Source organism: Acipenser ruthenus, chromosome 10 (assembly GCF_902713425.1).
Source record: "Acipenser ruthenus chromosome 10, fAciRut3.2 maternal haplotype, whole genome shotgun sequence".
NCBI classification, from domain to species: domain Eukaryota; kingdom Metazoa; phylum Chordata; class Actinopteri; order Acipenseriformes; family Acipenseridae; genus Acipenser; species Acipenser ruthenus.
Window position 1 is genome coordinate 33,531,810 of NC_081198.1, and position 19,992 is coordinate 33,551,801.

Consider the following 19,992-nt stretch of genomic DNA (forward strand, 5'->3'; position numbering starts at 1 on the left):
TTGCGGCTGTTTTCTTTCTGTACGTAACAAAGAAGCCTGGGGACTTATAAAGAAGGAACCTGAGTGCTGCAGACATTGGTGTTTAGAGGAAACAGGGGATAAGGAAGGACAGGTAGGATTTGTTTTTATTAATTTAATTTGTATTATTGAGATAGCTATCATAACTACCTAGATTTTAGTGCCTGCCTTATACTCAGTATACCTTATGTGAACTGAATTTCATTGTATTAAGTGATTTAGCTAACAAATCACCTATGTATTACTGTAAATGTGTAGTACATCATTAAGTATAGTATAGTCTCAAGAACCCCTTTCCACTAATTTCGGAGGATGTAAAAGGTATTTAATTTTGCTTTTAAACAAGGACATATACGATTGAAGACTACATCAGTTGTTTTTTATTATTATGGTTACTTTTTATGTGATTATTATTATTATTATTATTATTATTATTTATTTATTTATTTATTTATTTATTTATTTATTTATTTATTTATTAATTTATTAATTTATTAATTTATTAATTAATTTATTTATTTATTTATTTGGCAGACACCTTTATCCAAGGCGACTTACAGGTGTTACAGGGCAATACAGGGTTACAAGGCTAAATCAATATTTAAATACAGTATAGTTTACAGGAAGTTCAAATTATACTGGGCTGGTGTTGATAACAAAGCTAGACAGCAGTTATAAGCAAAGCTCATATTTGTCTCCGATTTCTAATTTCCTATTCCCTTTGTGGACAACTTTTTGGATAGTTGTAAACAAGAGGGTGGGTGTGTTCGGCGCTCAACTACAGGAGAGAGAGAGAGAGAGAGAGAGAGAGAGAGAGAGAGAGAGAGAGAGAGAGAGAGAGAGAGAGAGAAACTGGAGATGTAACAGTAAGTGTGTCTAATACAATGATGTTATTAATAAGGTGTGAAATGATAAACCTAACCTAGATATGGTGGAATATTTTATCATTTGCTTATCATTTAAGAACTACGGTATATCGTTGTATAATTTATCATGTATGGCTGGAGTAATAGACCCTGATTAGTACTAATTTTGGACTGCTTGCCTAAGTGCAAGAGTGTTCTTTAGTTATTCAGACAAACAAAATATGCTCCTTCACAGCTGTTAATCTGCATCTGTTTAGATACGACTGGGATTACTCAAACTTCCTCCCTTTATTTAAGGCACTCAATTGTACAGTGAAACAGATCCTAACTGAAGCATGGTCACACACAGATAAACCAGACACAACGTGACAACATCTTGGACGTTCATAAATATTGGCATGCATATAAATAGGCAGTGGCCTAATCCAGAGTTGTATTATTTTTTGGGTCATGATTAAAATGGGGCTGTGTTTGTTGTCACACTACTGATTATAACATGTTTTGACAATGGGTGACCACGTCAGACAACGAGGGCATTGTTAGTTTCATAGTACTGTCAATATTGTGGCCGCTCATGGCCTAACCGGTAGCAGACAGAGCCAGCAGTGGGATGGAGCAGTGCCTGAATTCTGCAGCTTGTGTGTCTAGGAAATGCTTTGCTTTGATTCCAAGGAGCCAGGAAATCCCATCGGCCCTTGATTCTTAAGTCACTTTTCCATGTCTGACTCATTGCTCTGGCTCGGCAGTTTACGTCTTTTCCTGGGAAAATGCTACAGGCTCAGAGAATTAGTCGCAGCTCCAGAGATCTGGTACAGTACTGCAGCAGCAATGCTGTAAAAACAGAGGTGCTAAATTGGGATTAGCTATGCCTTATACAAATTAGGGCTGTGGAACAGTACTAACTTGGCAAAAGTGCTATGGGATTAGCTATGTCTCAAAGAAAAAGTGAAATGGTCCGGCAGTGGGAATAATGTAAAGCTATGTACACTTGTCCCTTGACAGTTCCCTGGAACTGCTATGGAAATTTGGTATAAGTAATGTGGTAAACCCATCTCTCAAATAAATAGACCCATTGCAGTGATAAATGACCAAACTACAGTAAAAACTCATTAGTTATTTCTTAGACATACTGCCCCTGTCATACAATAAAACAGTATAGAAAATTACAAATTCAGCTGGCAAAATTGTTACAATAAGTGTTAACCAACAGTAGCTGCTCTAGTACATAAGTATGTCACAATGGATACTAGGGCTGGGCAACTTACAGTAAGTATATCAGGATTTGACACTTGCACACATACAACACTGACAGATAAAACAGACATGGATTATAAAGTACATTACCTTAGTACAGATCATACCTCAAGCATAAACCTTTTGTTGCAAGTAACTTTCCTTCGTACTCATCTTGACTGAACACAAATACATATTCCTCACTTTTAAGCAGGTGTCACTTCAGAAAAAAATACTGATGGGAAATATAATACCAGTGTATTACTCAAAGAAGCCCTTCAAGAACCATTTGGAGACCGCAGTATTACTAGAAATGGCAACACAAAGGATTTAATAAATGATGGTCCTGCTACAGTAGCACTCTCGTCTTGAGATACATTGCACCACCATTGCCATAGAAAAGTGACAAGGTAATGGTGGATTCACAGTTGCAATATTGTAAAAACAATGAAATAACAGTAGTCATTACAACCCCTTACAGTGAATTGGCATAATAAAACTGTCTTTCATTGATGTGGTACTGTTGTGACAATAAAGCGAAACCAATGCGATTAGGCAGGAATCACAGGCCTAGTCTTCGCCTGTTGTGCCACCCATTGTGATTAAATTCCCTCCAGGGTACCAGCTTGGCCTCCAATTAATTTAATAGAATTATTTAGGAACCCACCATTATGCCTGTACCCGTTAACCAAAATTACGAGGCTGGGTTGAGACATAAATGGCATCATTTAAATAATTGAGCAGCCTGGAGTTTCCGATGGAAGGTTTTAGTGATGCCGTGTGTGTTTGAGAGAGTTGGCATACCCCTCTGTGCTGTTTAGTCAGCACTTAATCCCCATGACTGAAGGTGTTTTCAATCAATGGGTGTGCTTTTGGTCTGAAAATAAATTGCAAATGAGTCTGCTGTTATTTAATAGGGGTTTTTCCGTCCATTCCTTTCCATGTACGTTGCAATACAAGGTCTATACACCATTTTATTTCAATCCACAGAATACTCTCTGCATGCCATGCAAAACTAAACTCTACCCATTTCGATTGTCTATTCTGCCAATCAGAGTATCATGCAGAATAGAGGCGACTAGGGGTAGAACGACTGCTAAATTGACTGAGTCGAATAGCTGAAGTAAAAATAGGGGAATAGGTTGACTAGTCGCAACTTTAAAAATATATTAATAAGTCATATATTTCATCTTGATGTTGTATTTGTTAACATTCTGTTTTGTAACCCTTTGCTGTTTGTGCAATAGTTATTAATGTTATAAATTTATATTTTTATGGATTGCAACCACAACTGTACTACCTTCCATCTGAAATTACACACTTCACAATTACTTTATAATCACATGACATGCTATTAGTCGACAGGTCAGCTGTCACTTTACTATTACTAGTCGACTATTCGCTGCTACCCCTAGTAGTGACCAATCAGAATACAATATGAAAATGTTTCCAGACACATGTGTTTGACCAGCCAATCATATTCATTCTGCATGTCACAAGGTATCCTCAATCAAGTCAAGCAGCGTGGCAAGAACATTAAGAAAGGTTGTTGCCGGACATGCCCATAGTAAAATAAAACATTTTCTCGTAAAACGTCATCAGCTATATCACATGAGCTGTAACAGCTTGTCATTTATAACATAGTGGCAAGCAGGTTTCAAGGGGGAAGGAATCCTGTGTCTCTGCTGCAAAAACTTGGATACTGTCAACAACATGTTTTCTGGAAGAAAACACTGAAGACTAAACAATGGAAAAGGTGTAGTAAACACTAGACATACACCAAGGAGTTACATTTTAGTGTAACTGAGGAACACTGTATCTTTAGGAATAAAAACTGCATAGCTGCGCAGTTTTTTGTCTATATGGGATGTTCAGAGCACATGCTATCCTGTTTATCCTGCAAAAACTGCACGACATATGTTGAGAGTTTGTAGTATGCTTATTCAGCTGTTTTTATAAACAAAAAAAAATGATGGAACAAATCATTTTCTGTTTGTCTTTTCTTCATTTTCAGAACTTCACACACAAGGTCCACTTGACGGTAGTCTTTACGCCAAGGTTCGCAAGAAGGATTCTATTGTCGGGTGTGGGGGTGCGGTCAGTGCCAACGGCCTCCCAGCAGTTGATCACGCTCTGTCGGTAAGCAGTGACTCAGGAAACTCTACCGCCTCCATTAAAACTGACCGGACTGATGACCCTGGACAGCAGGCTGCAACGGTCACCCAACCTCTGAGCCCAGAGGAGAAGAAAGAACTAGATCAACTTCTGAGTGGCTTGGAGGCGCCCATGCATCGGCAAGCTTTACTGGTGGCAGCGGCAGGAGGGGGTGGAGGAGGAATGCGGCATCTAGTGCCGGCACAAGTTCACGTGAATGGGCACAGTGTGGAGCGGGAGACTGACATCCTGGACGATGAACTGCCTAACAGCCAGGAAGCTAACAGCGTGGACAGCTTAGGAACATTGTCTTCCTTTGAAGGCCGAGCAACGCCGGCAGAACTCTACTTTCAAACCGAGACGGTTATAAACGGACAAGAAGGTCCATATCTGGAGAAGACCATGCTAGAGAAGGTGGCAGAGATGCCTGGGCATCGGATTCGAAGCTCGTCCTCGGCGCAAGAACGCCTTATGGACACTTCCGTGGTTTCGCCGCAGAGCTATGCCAACCAAAATGGTGGCATTTACCGCTCACAGTCCTTTGGTTCTGCCACTGTTCCCAGCTATGATGTTGCCCCTAAGCTAATGCCTAGAGCTCCAGCCAGAAGCACAAGCAGTAGAGATGCAGTGCAGAGGGGTCTAAACGTTTGGCAACAGCAGGGGCAACCGGACGAGGTGGTCCCAGAGGCAGCCCAATTGAACCCAGTTCTGCAGAGCCACAGTCTGCCTGAGTTCCCAGACACGGCTTCCCAGCAGGAGATCGAACAGTCTATTGAGGCGCTTAACATGCTCATGCTCGACCTGGACCCGGCCTTGACCCAGGTGCCCAAGTCGTACAGTGCCCCCCTGTCCTCTGCTTCAGTCTCGGTGGGGGGAAACAGTGTGGTCACCACTCAGCCTGTCATCTTTGCTCAGGCACCAACCAGATCCCTCAACACTTTCCAAGCAGATACGTATGTTCCATCCTATGCAGAAGACCCGTCTGCCACATTCGGTCAAATGCAACAAAGGCCTTCCAATGCTTACCCACCAAGCACTGCAGGCCCATCTTACATACCAGATCAGTCTGCCACATTAGGTCGAGCACATCCCTCCAATACCTATCCGGTGAGCACTGTGGCACAGGCTTATTCAACAGAACCATCTCCCACATTCAGTCAGGGGCCACAGAGGTCTACCAACACTTACCAAGCTAGCCCTGCCGTCCCATCCCACCCAACAGAACCTTACAACTCCTTCAATCAAGTGCAACAGAGGCCGACTAATGCTTACCCAGCACACAATGCAGTCCCTTCCTACACAACAGAACCATCCAACGCATTTGGCCAACTGCAACTGAGACCTCTCAACACTTACCCTGTAAACACAGCATCCCCGGCCTACTCCCCTGACCTCCAGGAGCTTGATTACCACATCTCCCCATGCCCCCAGGGACCCCCTCGCAGCCAGAGCATGGGTGGGGGCAGTACCTCGTCCTCCCCTCTCCCCCCTCTAAACGCCCAGTCACCTGCCTTACCCAAGGCAGTAGAGCCAGATGAGGAACGCTATAACCTGGAGGGGATTGTGGCCCACCGTGTGGCTGGTAAGTACCATCCTTGCTTTAGTTAGGAATTTTGAAATCTAGAAAACAAATATTCATTAATAATACTGCATTGAGTATAAGCTTGTACACATATTGATCAAATATAACCACATTCCATTCATGAGAGCGCCTTGGAGGACACAATTTTCAAAGTGTTTACTCCAGTCTTTAATTAACTCCTATTTTTTTTTTTTTGGGGGGGGGGGGGGGGCGGGGAGGTACTTGAGAAATGTTGTATTACCTAGTTGTTTGGTTATATTGTGTTTATTCTTTCTTTCCTGTTTCCTGTAAATACAAAACCATATCTATTTTATTTAGTTATGTTTTGTATTCTTTGTATCTCTGTGTCTCTTCTCATTCGCTGCTGTATTATCTACACATTAATATATGTATGAGTGCCTCTGTATGTCTGTGTGTGTTTGTGTTACACAATGGACATCATTCACAATGACCCTTCCTTGACCCCATCTTACAGAGTGCAACTGAACCACGTATTAAACCAAGAACCCATTCTCACAACACATGATCCTGCAACACTCATAATTATGTATTTGCAGCAAGGTTAGGGTAAGACTTGTACAGGCGGGAACGTGGGGGTCAATAAGGTTAATCGTGAATAAACTGTATTTTCTTAGTTCATGAAGGACTATCCATGTCTGTGTTTGTGCAAAACTCCAGTTCCCTGCACTTTTGTATTCCTTTAAAACCTTGTATCAGCTTATGGTTTGATACAAGTCTTGGTTCTTTGTCAGTGGTGGTCTGTTTCTTCTCTATATGTTGAAAATAGTTTGGTTTTTTTATTGTATTTATTTATTTTGTTGTTGGTGGTACCAGTAACCTAAGGGATGTTCTCGCTTGTGGTGCATTCACATTGGCATTTGCTGTTAATCATTGCTGTTTGTGCTTTGTAGTTTCTGTTTTTGTTTTTGTTTTTGTTTTTTTTAAATAAATCAAACCATAAGCGTTTATAATATTTATAATAGAAGGAATGAACATCCATCAAAATTCACCCATTAGTTCATGTTTTTTTCCATGTTTCTAGTCCCACTTCTATGGAATTAGGCCCCATTACAGATGTTACAGTAAACTATCATATTAACCTCTCTGACTAAATTGATATTGGCATTGAATACGTATACTTATAATACATATATAAAAGAATATCAATAAATATTGTTTTGCTTATAACCTTGTTTTAGGCACCAGTCTGCTATTGATTTGGGACCCATTAATATCCTTGCATTTATTTTAGTGTTGGAAAAACATTTTACAGTTTTAGATTTCATACATTAGCCCAATTCCTTTTGCAATATAAAGATTTGCCTGCTTTTATTGTATTAAAAAAAATCTGTACAGCAGAAGGCCCATTGGGCCCATCATCATAATCATAAAACTGGAATAAAAAAAAACCTAAAACTTAAGACTTTACTGTATGAATAATATAAACTCAAACATAACATTGGTTCCAAGTATCAGTTTTGTTACATATTTAACAAGTCCAGTTGCATACAGGGGCAACATATTTTGCAAGAACATGCTTGTTTGTGCTTCTGATCTCTGGCAAGTTAATTGTGCATTTTAAAGAAGTATTCCCCTTATTTAAAAAAAAAAAAAGTTTGACATATCTGATTACCATAAATGGTTTTCTGTAGTATTATTAAATCTCTGTTTTCTTCCTTACTCTTGAATAATGCAACAATACAGTTTATATAGGTTATACAGCGGCACCCACAATTATTCAGACAGGTAATATACATTTCGGTATCCATAGTTTTACACTTCAAGCATGTAAAAGTAAAGTTTAGATTTCCAAGTAAATCTAAAGTACATAACCTTTGCTCAGTATTGACAAAGACAAATTGTATGCATTATTTAATTGTATTTGCTATATATTATTTTAACTAAAAATGATTCCTCTTGTGCTAATTGAACTACTTAGTGTCAATTGAATAAGCTGGCAAACTATTTGTAAGGTACCTACATACTGTAAAGCCAATATACTGTAAATGATAGCATTCAGCAGCAAAGCGGCATAGATAGATAGATAGATAGACAGATAGATAGATAGATTGTGTAACAGAGAAAAGATAGAACATAGTCCTGGGGAGCTACAGGAGGCCACGGGACCAGGGGTTTTTAATTGTAAATTTGAAACACCTGGAACAAATTAAGCCCTGTACAAAAGCCGAGGAAACCCGGTTCACAGGGCTGCAGAGTGAAAAGCCCGTTGAGAGACGACCCGAAATCAATGAAGAAGTGGTACTGCGTTTATGTTTGTGTCGCTCTAAAAATAAATAAAGTAAAAGTGTGTTTTGTGCTGATAAACGGTGTAGCCGTCCAGCGTGTTAGTGAGGTTTGGAAAGAGATAAAGTGTGTAGTAAGCGCTCCAAATAGGAGTTAGGTTTTTGTTTTGTTTAATTTTTTTGATCCCTGTAAATAAAAGTGTGCATTTGCGATTAGAACCTGCAGGTTACATTTCTGGGTCAAGTTTTAAAGGGGCAACAAACCTTTTTAAAGTGAAAATGGGCAGTGAGGAGTCACATCTTTCACATATGGTGGCAGCAGTGGGATGCAGACTGAAGATTAAAGCTACAGTGACCCCAGCTTATCAGTACAGTGAAAGATTGACCACGGTGAATAATGGCAGACAATGATGCATTGGTTTCTGCACTGGTGAATGCTACTGCAGCCCAGCAAGACAACACTCAGAAGATGCAGGAGCTTCACCAAAAGCTGCCATACAGGTGCAACAAGAAACGAACCCTCAGCTCGAAGCTCAACTCATGGAAGCCAGAGAAGAGCGTCTGGTTATCATGAGGAGTCTGGAGAAAGGGGGCAGCAAAATCCCTGCCCAGAGTACCATTTGTTCAACCTAGGTGTTGAATAAGATGTCCAGTGAAGACGACATAGATGCGTTCCTGTTAACTTTTGAGAGGACTACGAGCCGGGAAGCATGGTCCCGGGATAAGTGGGTCAGAATATTGGCTCTGTTCTTGACAGGGCATGCCCAGAAGGCCTACTACGACTTCCTGCCTCAGGCTGGGGTGACCACCACCATCTGAGCCCGGAAATATCATTCGCAAATGTTCGACCTCATTGACCTCGCACAACGCTGGTTAGGTCCAGATGTTAATAATGGTTATTGCATCATCGAATTAATAGTAATGGTTTACTATATGAGGGCCATTCCAGGGCCTTTATGGAAATGGATAGGTCAGAACGACCCCTCCACTATTGACGACTTTGTGTCATTGGTGGAGCGACAACTGGCAGCAGAGGAACTGGCCCGAGCACCACAATTAAAAACCCCTGGCCCCGTGGGCTTCTGGGAAACATCGTCATGTAGCTCCACAGGACTACGTTGTCTTTTCTCTGTTACAATATATATTTATCTACACCAAACAAATGTAGTAATATCCTGAAAAACTTGTGTAAACGGTCTAAACGAAACACACACTTCTAGCAAGGCAATACATCAGGCTGCAAGGGGAAGTTTTGATAAGGTCTGGCTAAGTGTTCTATTGATAAAGTGTCTGAGGGGAAACAAGATACATGACACTGTGCACTGATGTTACTGCGGACAAAGAAAAACACACTAGCTTTTCACTTGATAGTCACTTCCAATTACAACAGATAAAAAAAATCAGTGTTTTTGTATTTGACCCTTAACATATTTATTGACAATACTTCAAACATACATGTGTAGAGCTGGATTAACATCACATTTATAAGGACTTCAAGATCTGTTTTAATATCAGACAGGACCATAACCAGTTAAAGGTGTTCCACTAAGTAATACTAAATGTGTATCACTTGTTCCGTGATCATATATGGTATTTTGGTCATGTAATATTAACCAGGAAATGATAAAGATATATATATATATATACAGTATATATATATATATATATATATATATATATATATATATATATATATAAAGCTTTACCACAGTGAAAGCATAGCATAGTGTAATAAAGCATAGTAAAGCCCAGAGAGGTATGTTAAAGCATAAAAAGTGATAACGATACAACACATTTGAATGGGTAATAAGTAGGCCTATACCATTTTATACCCATTTATACCATACAATGATTATTTCTGCAAAGCAGTTTTATTAATCAACCAAAAGTATTTTCCACTTGTTTTGCAGTTCCTCAAATCAGATCACACAGTCCCCGATTGTATGGTATTTTTACAGGTTCTGTTATTTCGTCATCCTGCTTAAAATAATTCTGCTCTTTTCCCTTTCTGTTTTTCTTTTCTTTTCTCCATTCATCCCTCCAACTCGGACCATCCTAACTTCACCCCTTCCTCTCCATGTCCTTCTCATTCTTCTATTGCCACACTCCCTAACCCCCCAGAGTACAACGCTCGGATCAATGGCATCTGTCAAAGCATGAACCCTCGACAACCTCTCCATCGCCTCCGTTCTTACTCCTTCTCCGGTTTGTCCATTTTGACCTCTCTGCTTGACTTTTCCCCTCTGTCCTGGCACCTATCTGTGTGTCTTCCATCATCTCTTTCTCTCCTAAACTCTCTATCTATCTATCTATCTATCTATCTATCTATCTATCTATCTATAGTCACTATACCAGCCAAGTTAGAACTACATATAAATGTGTAAACAGGGATTGGATGCAAGAAAGTGATGAATCTATGGGCAGTGCTGAGAATAGACTTTTGAAGGAATTATGTAAACACCTTGCTGACTTGTCACATCAATTAATGGTTGGCAGACACCCTACTGACAGTGTTATGTTATAAATGGTTGTAGCCCATCCCTATACATATGACAGATTAGCTGTTTTTTGAATAGTCAGATTTCCTATTTTTTCCTCAGTTGACCCCATTTCACTAATCCTTCTATTGTCTTTATGTTTAACCTTCACCCTAGTTATATTTTGTTCTCTTGTCTCTATTTCATCTCTTTATCTTCCTGTCTCTTCATTTTGTCTTTCTCATGAGCATGTACTTTAAATATTTTGTTTGTTTTGCATGGGCTCCATCCGCATACTAAAGGAACAAAATATTTCCCACATGGAATATTTTGTGAAACGACACTGATTTGAAGGTTTTTTTTTGAAGAAGATCAGTGGTCATGCAGAGTGACAGTGCTGCTGGACAGCTTAAATGTTGGTAATTGTAAGGCTCTTAACAAGCAATTGCATAAGAAATCATATAGATTTTGTAATATATCAACACTTAATGTAGTTTTGATGTTATGTGGGGAGGTCAGTTGTAGTTGATGATAAAAAAAAGGTGATGGAGAAGGATATCCAGGGTACTGTAGGTGTTGGAGTATACAAAAAAGCTAGACCAATACAGTTAGTATCACAAAGATTGTTTCAAGGGCTTTTCAACAAACATAAGTAATTAAGCAACCCCCATTAGTCCAGTTGAGCTGATCTAAATCCATTGTGATGTCATTCCTGCAAGGAAGTGTGACGATACAGAAGGCCAATGCTGGAAAGCTGAAATAATGGTGTTTTAAATGGTTACTTGTGATGCCATTACTGATAATGAAACTGCCAGGTTTTCTTTAGGGCATTTTCTCTAACTTTCCTGCAAGGAATAAGTGACTACAGAGGCCCAGTGCTGGAGAGCTGAACTATATAAGTACTGTCTTTTCACTTTCCGAATCCTAGTATGGGTACCTCTTTGGAAAACAGCAAACCATTCTCAAAGAATCCAAAAAAGCCTTAAAGACATGAATAAATCTTGCACTTGGTACTGTAGCAGAACAATTGCCTCTTTTTTTCCATTCAGAGCAGAAACAGGCAAACATTTTTGGAAAAAAAATTATAAGAAGCACAAAAAAGGAAACACTGTTTTCAGGAATTCAAAACTTGCAGAGTCAAACTCCTCTCTTCCAACATATTCATTTCATATTTACAGAACAAAGACAGCGAGACAGTGCTATCTTTCAAGGCTGGCTGCAGTAGGTTCTCTTTACTTTTTAAACTTTTAATTTGCTGATTAATTTGACATGTGAGGGAAGTACTGTACTGGAGACTGAAGCCTTCTGTCTGTCTATCTACAAGTCAGGGATACTTAGTGTCCATAGAAGGTGAGGGCCTGGCAGCTCAGGAAATTCATACCTTCTCTTTTGTCTATTCAGAGGGCCAGTATATGGCCATAAATGAATCGGGTGCCTTTGAAAGAGAGGGGGACTGACAGCATTGGGAGTTCTGATTTTGCTGGGTAGCCCCTGTAATGTGAAACTGTTGTGTGCAATCAATACAGAGGGAGATTGAAAGGGAGAGCCATCAAGGAGTGTATGTATGTGTATGTGTGTGTGTGTGTGTTTCCTTTTGCCTCCCTTATATCTCTGCTTTGCCAATTGACGAGAGCTCCTTCCATCCTGGGATTCCCTGCTCAACCAGCTGGGGCGAATTAGTCATCCACGTTGTCATGGCAACGCAGCCTAATGTTTGACATCTGTAGCTGGAAACTGGCAAAATGTTCCGACATCTGGTTTGTGTGTTTCATGCTCCTGTTCAGTACACTATGGGAGGATTGACCGTTAAAGTGAACAAAAGAGCACAGACTTGTCTTCATTGTGTTTTGTTTGCTTTTTATTTATAGCAAACATCGGGTCCGGTTTTGAAGAAAGTGCAAGGCAAAGGCAAATTTTCATCAAAACCATGGTGGTTTAAAACTACTTAGAAGAATAATTTAACTGTTGGTAAAGCTGTTCATTGATAGTTTCATAACTGTTGCCATATATGGACTGTAATGTATAAGGACAGAAAGGACCAAGTTACCCATGAACAGCACAGCTACCCAACATGCCACACAAGGTAGACTGGTGATAGATGCAACACAATGCTTATCATACCTCTGCCATATACAGTTAAAAGTGAAGGAAAACTTAATGAATGCATGATAAAACATACGGTAAAGCATGATAAATGACAGAAAAGTACTGTAAAGCACAACAAATGCAATGAACAGGAAAATGAGGGTTCAGATAGCTGTACTTTGCCTTTACTCTTGCCATGGTAACCATTCACAAGGTGTTCCTAAACAACACAGCAGTATCCCCACACACTGAGCTGGTGAGGCCTGGCACTGTAGATGGAGTTAGTTCACTTTACTCTTCAGCACAAATAGCACTGCTCCCTAACCTTGTGTAAAAACGCAACCTTCTGGCCCAACCTATTGAGTCACCAGAATCTGCTGTTGTTCATATAATCATGGTTTCAGTTCCAGTGCAACATATGATGTTTGTGATCCAACAACAAGGGATGTCATTCAGTTAAACTAATAAGTACACGATGTTAGCATGTGTCACTAAACCTGTGTTAAAGACACGTTGGGCTAAATACGCCAATCTATTTACTCCAAATTAGCACAAAAAGAAAAAATACACCCAATAAAGTTACCAAACCAGAAATAAACAATTCTAACATTTAATGTTGGGGCTTGTCTGTAGTCTTCAGTTGTTTCTTACTGTTTTTAGAATCATATTGAGTAGTAAATCACAATTTGAGATAAAAACCTGAACTGTCCTAGTGAAAATCTAGTAGAGGTATCACCGAATAGTTATAAAAAAATTCAAAGCAAATTAAAATATTGCACACACACAGCAAAGTATATTTTTTACCTTCACTACTAGACTCTGGAAAATAAGCATTCGTTCTACACCTACAATCGATTACAGCATCAGGCTCCATTTTCAGTAAGACAAAACAGAGTTTAGAGGACTTGCACTTTTATGGTAAAAGGTAGCATGGCTCTGTTCTGCTTTAGAAAGTGTCACATTCACATGCTTTAGCATTTAGCTGTCAGCTTTGAGTAAACAAGCCTGCTATGTTCAGGGGCTCTCACAGCTGTGAATATTTCACATCTCAGGGGCCGTGAGTCAGCTCTGATGTGAAACGCCTAGATCTTGTAAATATTTCTGATGCTGATTTTTCCAAAGACTAGAACTAACACTCCCACCCTTCAGTGGTGCGTGTGCATGTTTAGATGGTTGCATCTGTGGATATTTTGATCTGTGTGCATGTGTTGTTTATGTGGGTGGGGGGTTGCGTGTGCATTGCTGGGTGTGGTGTTCTTTTGTACATGTATATTTTTCATTTGAGTGCTTTGAGTTTGGTGTCTGAATCATTCTGGTTAATATCTCAACATATTCAGAAAGCATTGTGACCTTACTGTACAGGCAATGGACTTTATAGAAGTTTATTATAGTTTGATTCATAAAACTATAAAGCTAGTTCACTATTTCCCCCATCTTCCCCCCTAATTTTTATCAGACTTAAACGTTTTGGGGGATTTTTCATAGTGTTTTAGACACTATGAAAAATTCAAAGCACTGTGCTAAATTTGAAATAGTGACTTGGATGAACTTGCACTCATTTTGGATTTTATAAACTTCAAATAATTTTACTTTTATCAGTCTAGGTTGAAGAGGCTTAATTATTTTAACCTGCCCTCATAGGCCATCAAGTCCAGGAATTAGCTTGGTTACCCATCTCTCTTAAAATTAAGTTATTTTATTCAGATAGGTTCCACCTCACAGAAGGCAACTACATTACACATTGAGTGAAAATGTCCACCATTGAGTAAAATGCTTTGAAATGAACATGCGGCCACCTCTTTAATACAGTATGTTCTTGTGCTTGTTGGTCTTTTCATTTGTATGTGCAACAGTAAAGATAGGCACCCTCCACATGTGGGTTCTCAAACCGTTCCCTGTTCTTTAGGTGTAAGATCCCGCGGAATGTCTCCTGACGAATCGTCCGCTCCCGTGAGGCGTCGAACGACCAGCGAGGGACAGTATGAGAACGGGCAGGATACAGGCTCCGGCCACGGCAGCACTGTCCGCTCCCCGATTCGCTGCGTCTCTCCCGAGGTGGTGAACTCCATCGCCGCTAACCCGGGGGGAAGACCAAAGGAGGTACACACTCGTCAGTGTAACTGAACAGAAAAGAAACTACACTGATGATGAAAACATTTGTCTACTTGAATTAATTTTCTTATTAGATATTCTCTGCTAAGTTTAAAAAACAGAATAATAGTTCATATTTGTGCATTACATTGAGAAGACGCTTACAAAGCTTTGCTTCACAAGTAGCAGCACGGACACACCATTTCCGATATGGTACCATGGTATTTCATTGTAGCGTATGTGTTGTTTCATACTATTGTGTTACCATAGTCATGTCAAAACAGTGTTAAAACTGTGTTATCAATGGCTACCACTGTAGTAGCTCTACCCTACCCTACCACTTTGTTTTTATCAAATACATTGTTTTGTTGTTGCCTGTGAATTCTGCTAATGGTTGTGCTAAGTTAATATACTAGTATTATAATGGTATCCCAAAGGAATTCTTCAAACTCTTCTGTAAGGGTAAATCCTGTATGTAAAACAAAACCATCTTAATGACAAAGTGAAAGCTTATATCTTACTATCTCTCTCTCTCTCTCTCTCTCTCTCTCTCTCTCTCTCTCTCTGTCTGAAGCTTCACATGCACAGTTATCGGGAAGCATTTGAAGAAATGGACGGGACTCCTCTAAGTCCCACGACCAGCAGTGGTGGTGAGGTTTTCCCCCAAACCCCAGCTTTTCCCGTCTCACCACAAACCCCTTACTACAACCTGAGTAAGTTCACCCTTCCTGAAGGTAGAGGGCGCTGTTCAAAAACCGTCAGTTAGTAAATTTGGCAAATACTGTCTGTCTTCTACATTGTTTTGAAATGAACATAAAAACCCTTCACTGTAGTTAATACTGTAGTAGTATATACTGTTGACGTTTCTTCTTCTTATTATTCTTGCAACTTGGGATTTTAAACACAGGTTATTCAATACACAGAACTAGATATAATAGATATCAGATTTGGAAACACTTGAGTAATTGCATACCAGTAAAAATGTAAGAATTACAATTCTTCATTTTGAACCCCAAACATACATTTAACATGAATAGGGATGGCTTGTTTATAAACAGATACAGAGTCGCTAATATCAATATGTGTTTGATGCATCACGAATATTAATCCAGGTTTACTGATATTTGAACTGTAGTTACTGTAGGGTTCATCAAATGGCATTTTATGTTTCCCTTGGTTAGATGGAAAGCTTTTAATATAGTGCTGCTGTGGTTCAGAAATATGTAGATGTTGTACTGTACCTTTCATGATTTCTTTTTAAGCGAATGTAACTGTTGTAAATGTAGGATCTGTAATTTTTGAGATGTATTTTCTTAATGACTGTAGTCTTCTCTCTTTCTCTTTCGGTGGTGGGTTTTTATGCTTCTAAAAATAAAACATGCGTATTTGCCATTTCAGCGGCAGTGTTAAAACTGCACTTTAACTTAAATGTATGTCTGTTAGCCAATAATGACGCCTGACCCATTTGAATCTGACCTGTGAGGATATTCCAGTGAGTGAGGCATAGCTTTTGGTGTTGGAGCAGAGCCTTTAGAAGGAGAACAGGACCATGTTAAGCACAATACAACAAGGGGAAGGGGATGCATAAAGCAGCCTTTCTCTTATACAAGTTAACGGATATACAGATATATCATAGTTGAAGCATGGTAAACCACAAGCAAGGATGGTAAAGCACTATGCATGGCACGTGATTGGAAATACATTACAAATTACTGTGCAAATTTACCTCAATATATGCCAACCCAATGGAGGTGGAAGAAATATTGCACAGTGAACCTGATATGGTAACGCACAGTTTTTTTTTTTTAATTTTTTTTAAAAATTTAGTCCAATTATTTTTACCCCGGTTTTCACCCCAATTTAGCATGCCCAATTATTATCTATATCCCCGGCTCACCGCTCGCAACCCCCCCGCCGACTCTGGAAACGGAGGCTGGAACACGCGTCCTCCGAAACGTGCTCCTTCCAAGCCGTCATTTTTCGCACTGCAGATCCACAGCAATGCCACCAGACCTATAGTGCCGGAGGACAACACAGATCTGGCGGCTCCGCTGCAGAGCCACAGGCGCCCTATCGGCCACAGGGGTCGCTGATGCGCGGTGAGCTGTGGATTCCCCTGCCGACCTAAGCCCTCCCAGCCCGGGCAGCACTCAGCCAATTGTGCGCCGCCCCCTAGGAACTCTCGGTCACGGTCAGCTGTGACATAGCCTGGATTCGAACCTGCGATCTCCAGGCTATAGGGCACATCCTGCGAGGAGCGCCTTTACTGGATGCGCCACTCGGGAGCCCCCGGTAACGCACTGTTACTAATAGGGTACTGTAGTAGATTACCAGTGTGTGTTGGTTCATATCATTTTAATACCATGGGTATATCAAATTATGAAAATTATACCATTGTTGCACCATTCTGCCATCACGGCTGCCCTTGTTTTCGTCATTTCATAGAGCTATATTATTTTCCAAAATATTGCTATCATTGCTCTACAGTACAGAGCTATTGTCAATGAAAAACTTTTGGTAAGGGAGAGCAGTGTCCAGGTAAGAATGCAGCTGGGGTGGGTAGCAGGCTTATATCACAGACATAGCAGACTGCATTGTATAGCAGACTGAATTAAAGTAAAGAAACAGTTCTAACAGTGCAATTGTTAGTGTAGTTAAATCAACAGAATGTCATTAGATTGAAATTACTGCACATTTTTACAAAAAAGACAAATTCTCAGTAATAGCTCATGTTGGCTAATAGACATAACATTCTTCAACCTTCAGATTCATTGGAATTCCTTCTCTGTTTTTTCTTTCATGAAAGCCTCTGTTCTGTCTCTTCTATGGACTTCTAGAATATGCCCAGCTGAACAGTTTACCCACTAGTTTTCTGTCTAAATGAGAAATCACTGTATGGGTGTTGAATGCATTACCTTAAAAATTGCTGTGGGAAGGAAATCCTCCTAGAATTTACAGCTGAAAAATGTCATTAAAAGAAAGCTGCTTAGAAGTCTTGCTAATATACTGTTGATAGTGGAGAAATATACCAGTAAATTACTATATCTGACTGAAAAACAAAGGTGTCTATCCAGTTATAAAAAAACTGACTTCAATGCTGATATTAAAATAGGGACCTTTCAGTACTGAGGATACAATCTTAGTGTTATAATTCATGTTGCACCAGGAAGTCAATAAAATATTTCCTATGTATATATATATATATATATATATATATATATATATATATATATATATATATATATATATATATATATATATATATATATAATATAAACCATGGAAACCCAAATGATGAAAACAAGATTATGTATGCTACAAAAAAGTAATAACTATACCTGCTGGTATATCCAGAGTAAAAAGGTTTAAATAACTCTCTAATGACAATATGCCTAATTATCTTCTACTGTATATATAGAAGGTTCTCAGCATTCCTTCTTTCCTGAGATTTTAGTTAACTTTTGCCCACTCCTACGCAAGCTTTGAAACAGACCCTTCTGGGAGTCAGTGCCAAGGCAGTCACCCAGCCTTGAGGTCTGGTCGATTTTCTAGTTTCAACTCTAGAGGGCAGACCCAAAACTTTGCATTGTTGTTCCTATTGAATTACAAGTTAAGCATATTTTATCACCTGGCTCATACTAAATAACTATGTGACAAAAAAACTCAGTAGTTGTTTGTAATTAAGTGCTACTTTGCACTGGACAGAGGCTTTCTTGAAAACAAAAGTCTAAGAGGAACTGAAAACTGGCAGAATGAATTCAACATTTGTTTTATTGCGGCTCCCTCCTCCTGCAGTGAAGCACGGGTGTTTTCAGGAACCCGTCTAAAGCAAGACAAATGCTGTTAAGTTTTGTGGCATTTGTTTGCAAAACAAAGAATTGATTGGGATTCTTTGGTAAGTGGAGGATGCACGAAACAGCTACTCCCTGTCCTTCATTTGTCCTCCCTCCTCCCAAACCTCCTCGCATGTTTCATGTCTAACGTCGCATGCAGATGGAAAGTAACAGTCTCAGATTATGGAGAGATTATTGAATTAAACCTAAACCTAACTGTTTGAAAGTCTATGTTCTAAGAGACCCTGTTGAGCAGAAAGCTTTTGAGGGAGTGTGAATTGTGTTGAATGTATCTGCATGACATATATTGTATCAAAGCAATAATAACAGCAAATAGTTTCAAACAGGTGCATTGCATGTTCAAGTCACAGAGCATGCTGAACAGCAAAACTGTTATAAACAATCACCAAGTGCATAATGTACTGTACACACCAATAGAGATGGCTTGGCTTAACAGTGGTAGCACCAACTTAATTACTGTATTGTATCTTTATGATACTCCATCTATATGATACGAGTTGACTGGTGGGTAGGTTGTTGACCTTTGTGTTTTATCTCCCTTCCCTCCTCCTCTTCCCCCCCTAGCTCGCTCACCCCCTGGCCTCGCGAAAACCCCCCTGTCAGCCCTGGGACTAAAGCCCCACAACCCAGCTGAGATCCTACTGCAGCAGTCTGGACAAGGTGAGTGTAACATGATGAGCAACTCCACTGACACCTCTCCACATGGTGTGCTTTGATATATACTGTCACATCAAAATTACTTAATGCATTTTATACAACACGAGTTTAAAAGATGCACAACATGTATCACCTTTATATCACTCATGTTGGAATCTACCTTTGCCTTTATTCAAATCTAAAAACAGAATAACTGGGAGAATCACATTGGTGAGCAGAATCTGTGCCTCACATATTTCCCTGGATGCAGCTTTTTAATTTAAGTATATTTTCTATTCCATACAGGAGCTTGTTAAAAAAATATTGCATGAAATTACACGGAGAACTGTGTTTAATACACTATCGTCAGCTATTTGAATCAAATGTAGTTTGGTCTACATCCCCCAGAATGCCACTGGGTTGGTATTAGCCAGGATTGGAATCACCTGGCTCTAATTTTAATGAGGGACACCTGCCTGGGATTAAGCAGGTGTATAAAATAGCAGGTCTGGCTGTCTAGAGAGGTCTGTGTGAAGGTTAAGACCTGGAGCAAGCCTGTGGGGCCAGGCTGAGATATACAGTATATATATATATGTGTATATATATATATATATATATATATATATATATATATATATATATATATATATATATATATATATATATATATATGTGTGTATATATATGTGTGTGTGTATATATATATATATATATATATATATGTAATTGTAATTTTGATGCTTGATAAGTATA

The 19,992-nt window shown here is 39.4% G+C and overlaps 1 protein-coding gene across 6 annotated transcripts in view; it reads left to right on the forward strand.

Annotated features, from left to right (window-relative positions):
* The window catches only part of LOC117405963 (tensin-1-like), a 298,134-nt gene that overhangs the window by 253,945 nt on the left and 24,197 nt on the right, over positions 1–19,992 (forward strand). For 4 of the 6 annotated variants that reach the window (XM_059032053.1, XM_059032058.1, XM_059032057.1 and 1 more), the window contains 5 exons: positions 4,132–5,853; positions 10,218–10,301; positions 14,565–14,758; positions 15,324–15,462; positions 19,168–19,263. In XM_059032053.1, the coding sequence (XP_058888036.1) occupies positions 4,132–5,853; positions 10,218–10,301; positions 14,565–14,758; positions 15,324–15,462; positions 19,168–19,263 (2,235 nt within the window). The remainder of the gene's footprint in view (positions 1–4,131; positions 5,854–10,217; positions 10,302–14,564; positions 14,759–15,323; positions 15,463–19,167; positions 19,264–19,992) is intronic. The other 2 variants (XM_059032054.1, XM_059032059.1) reach the window with 1 other exon arrangement.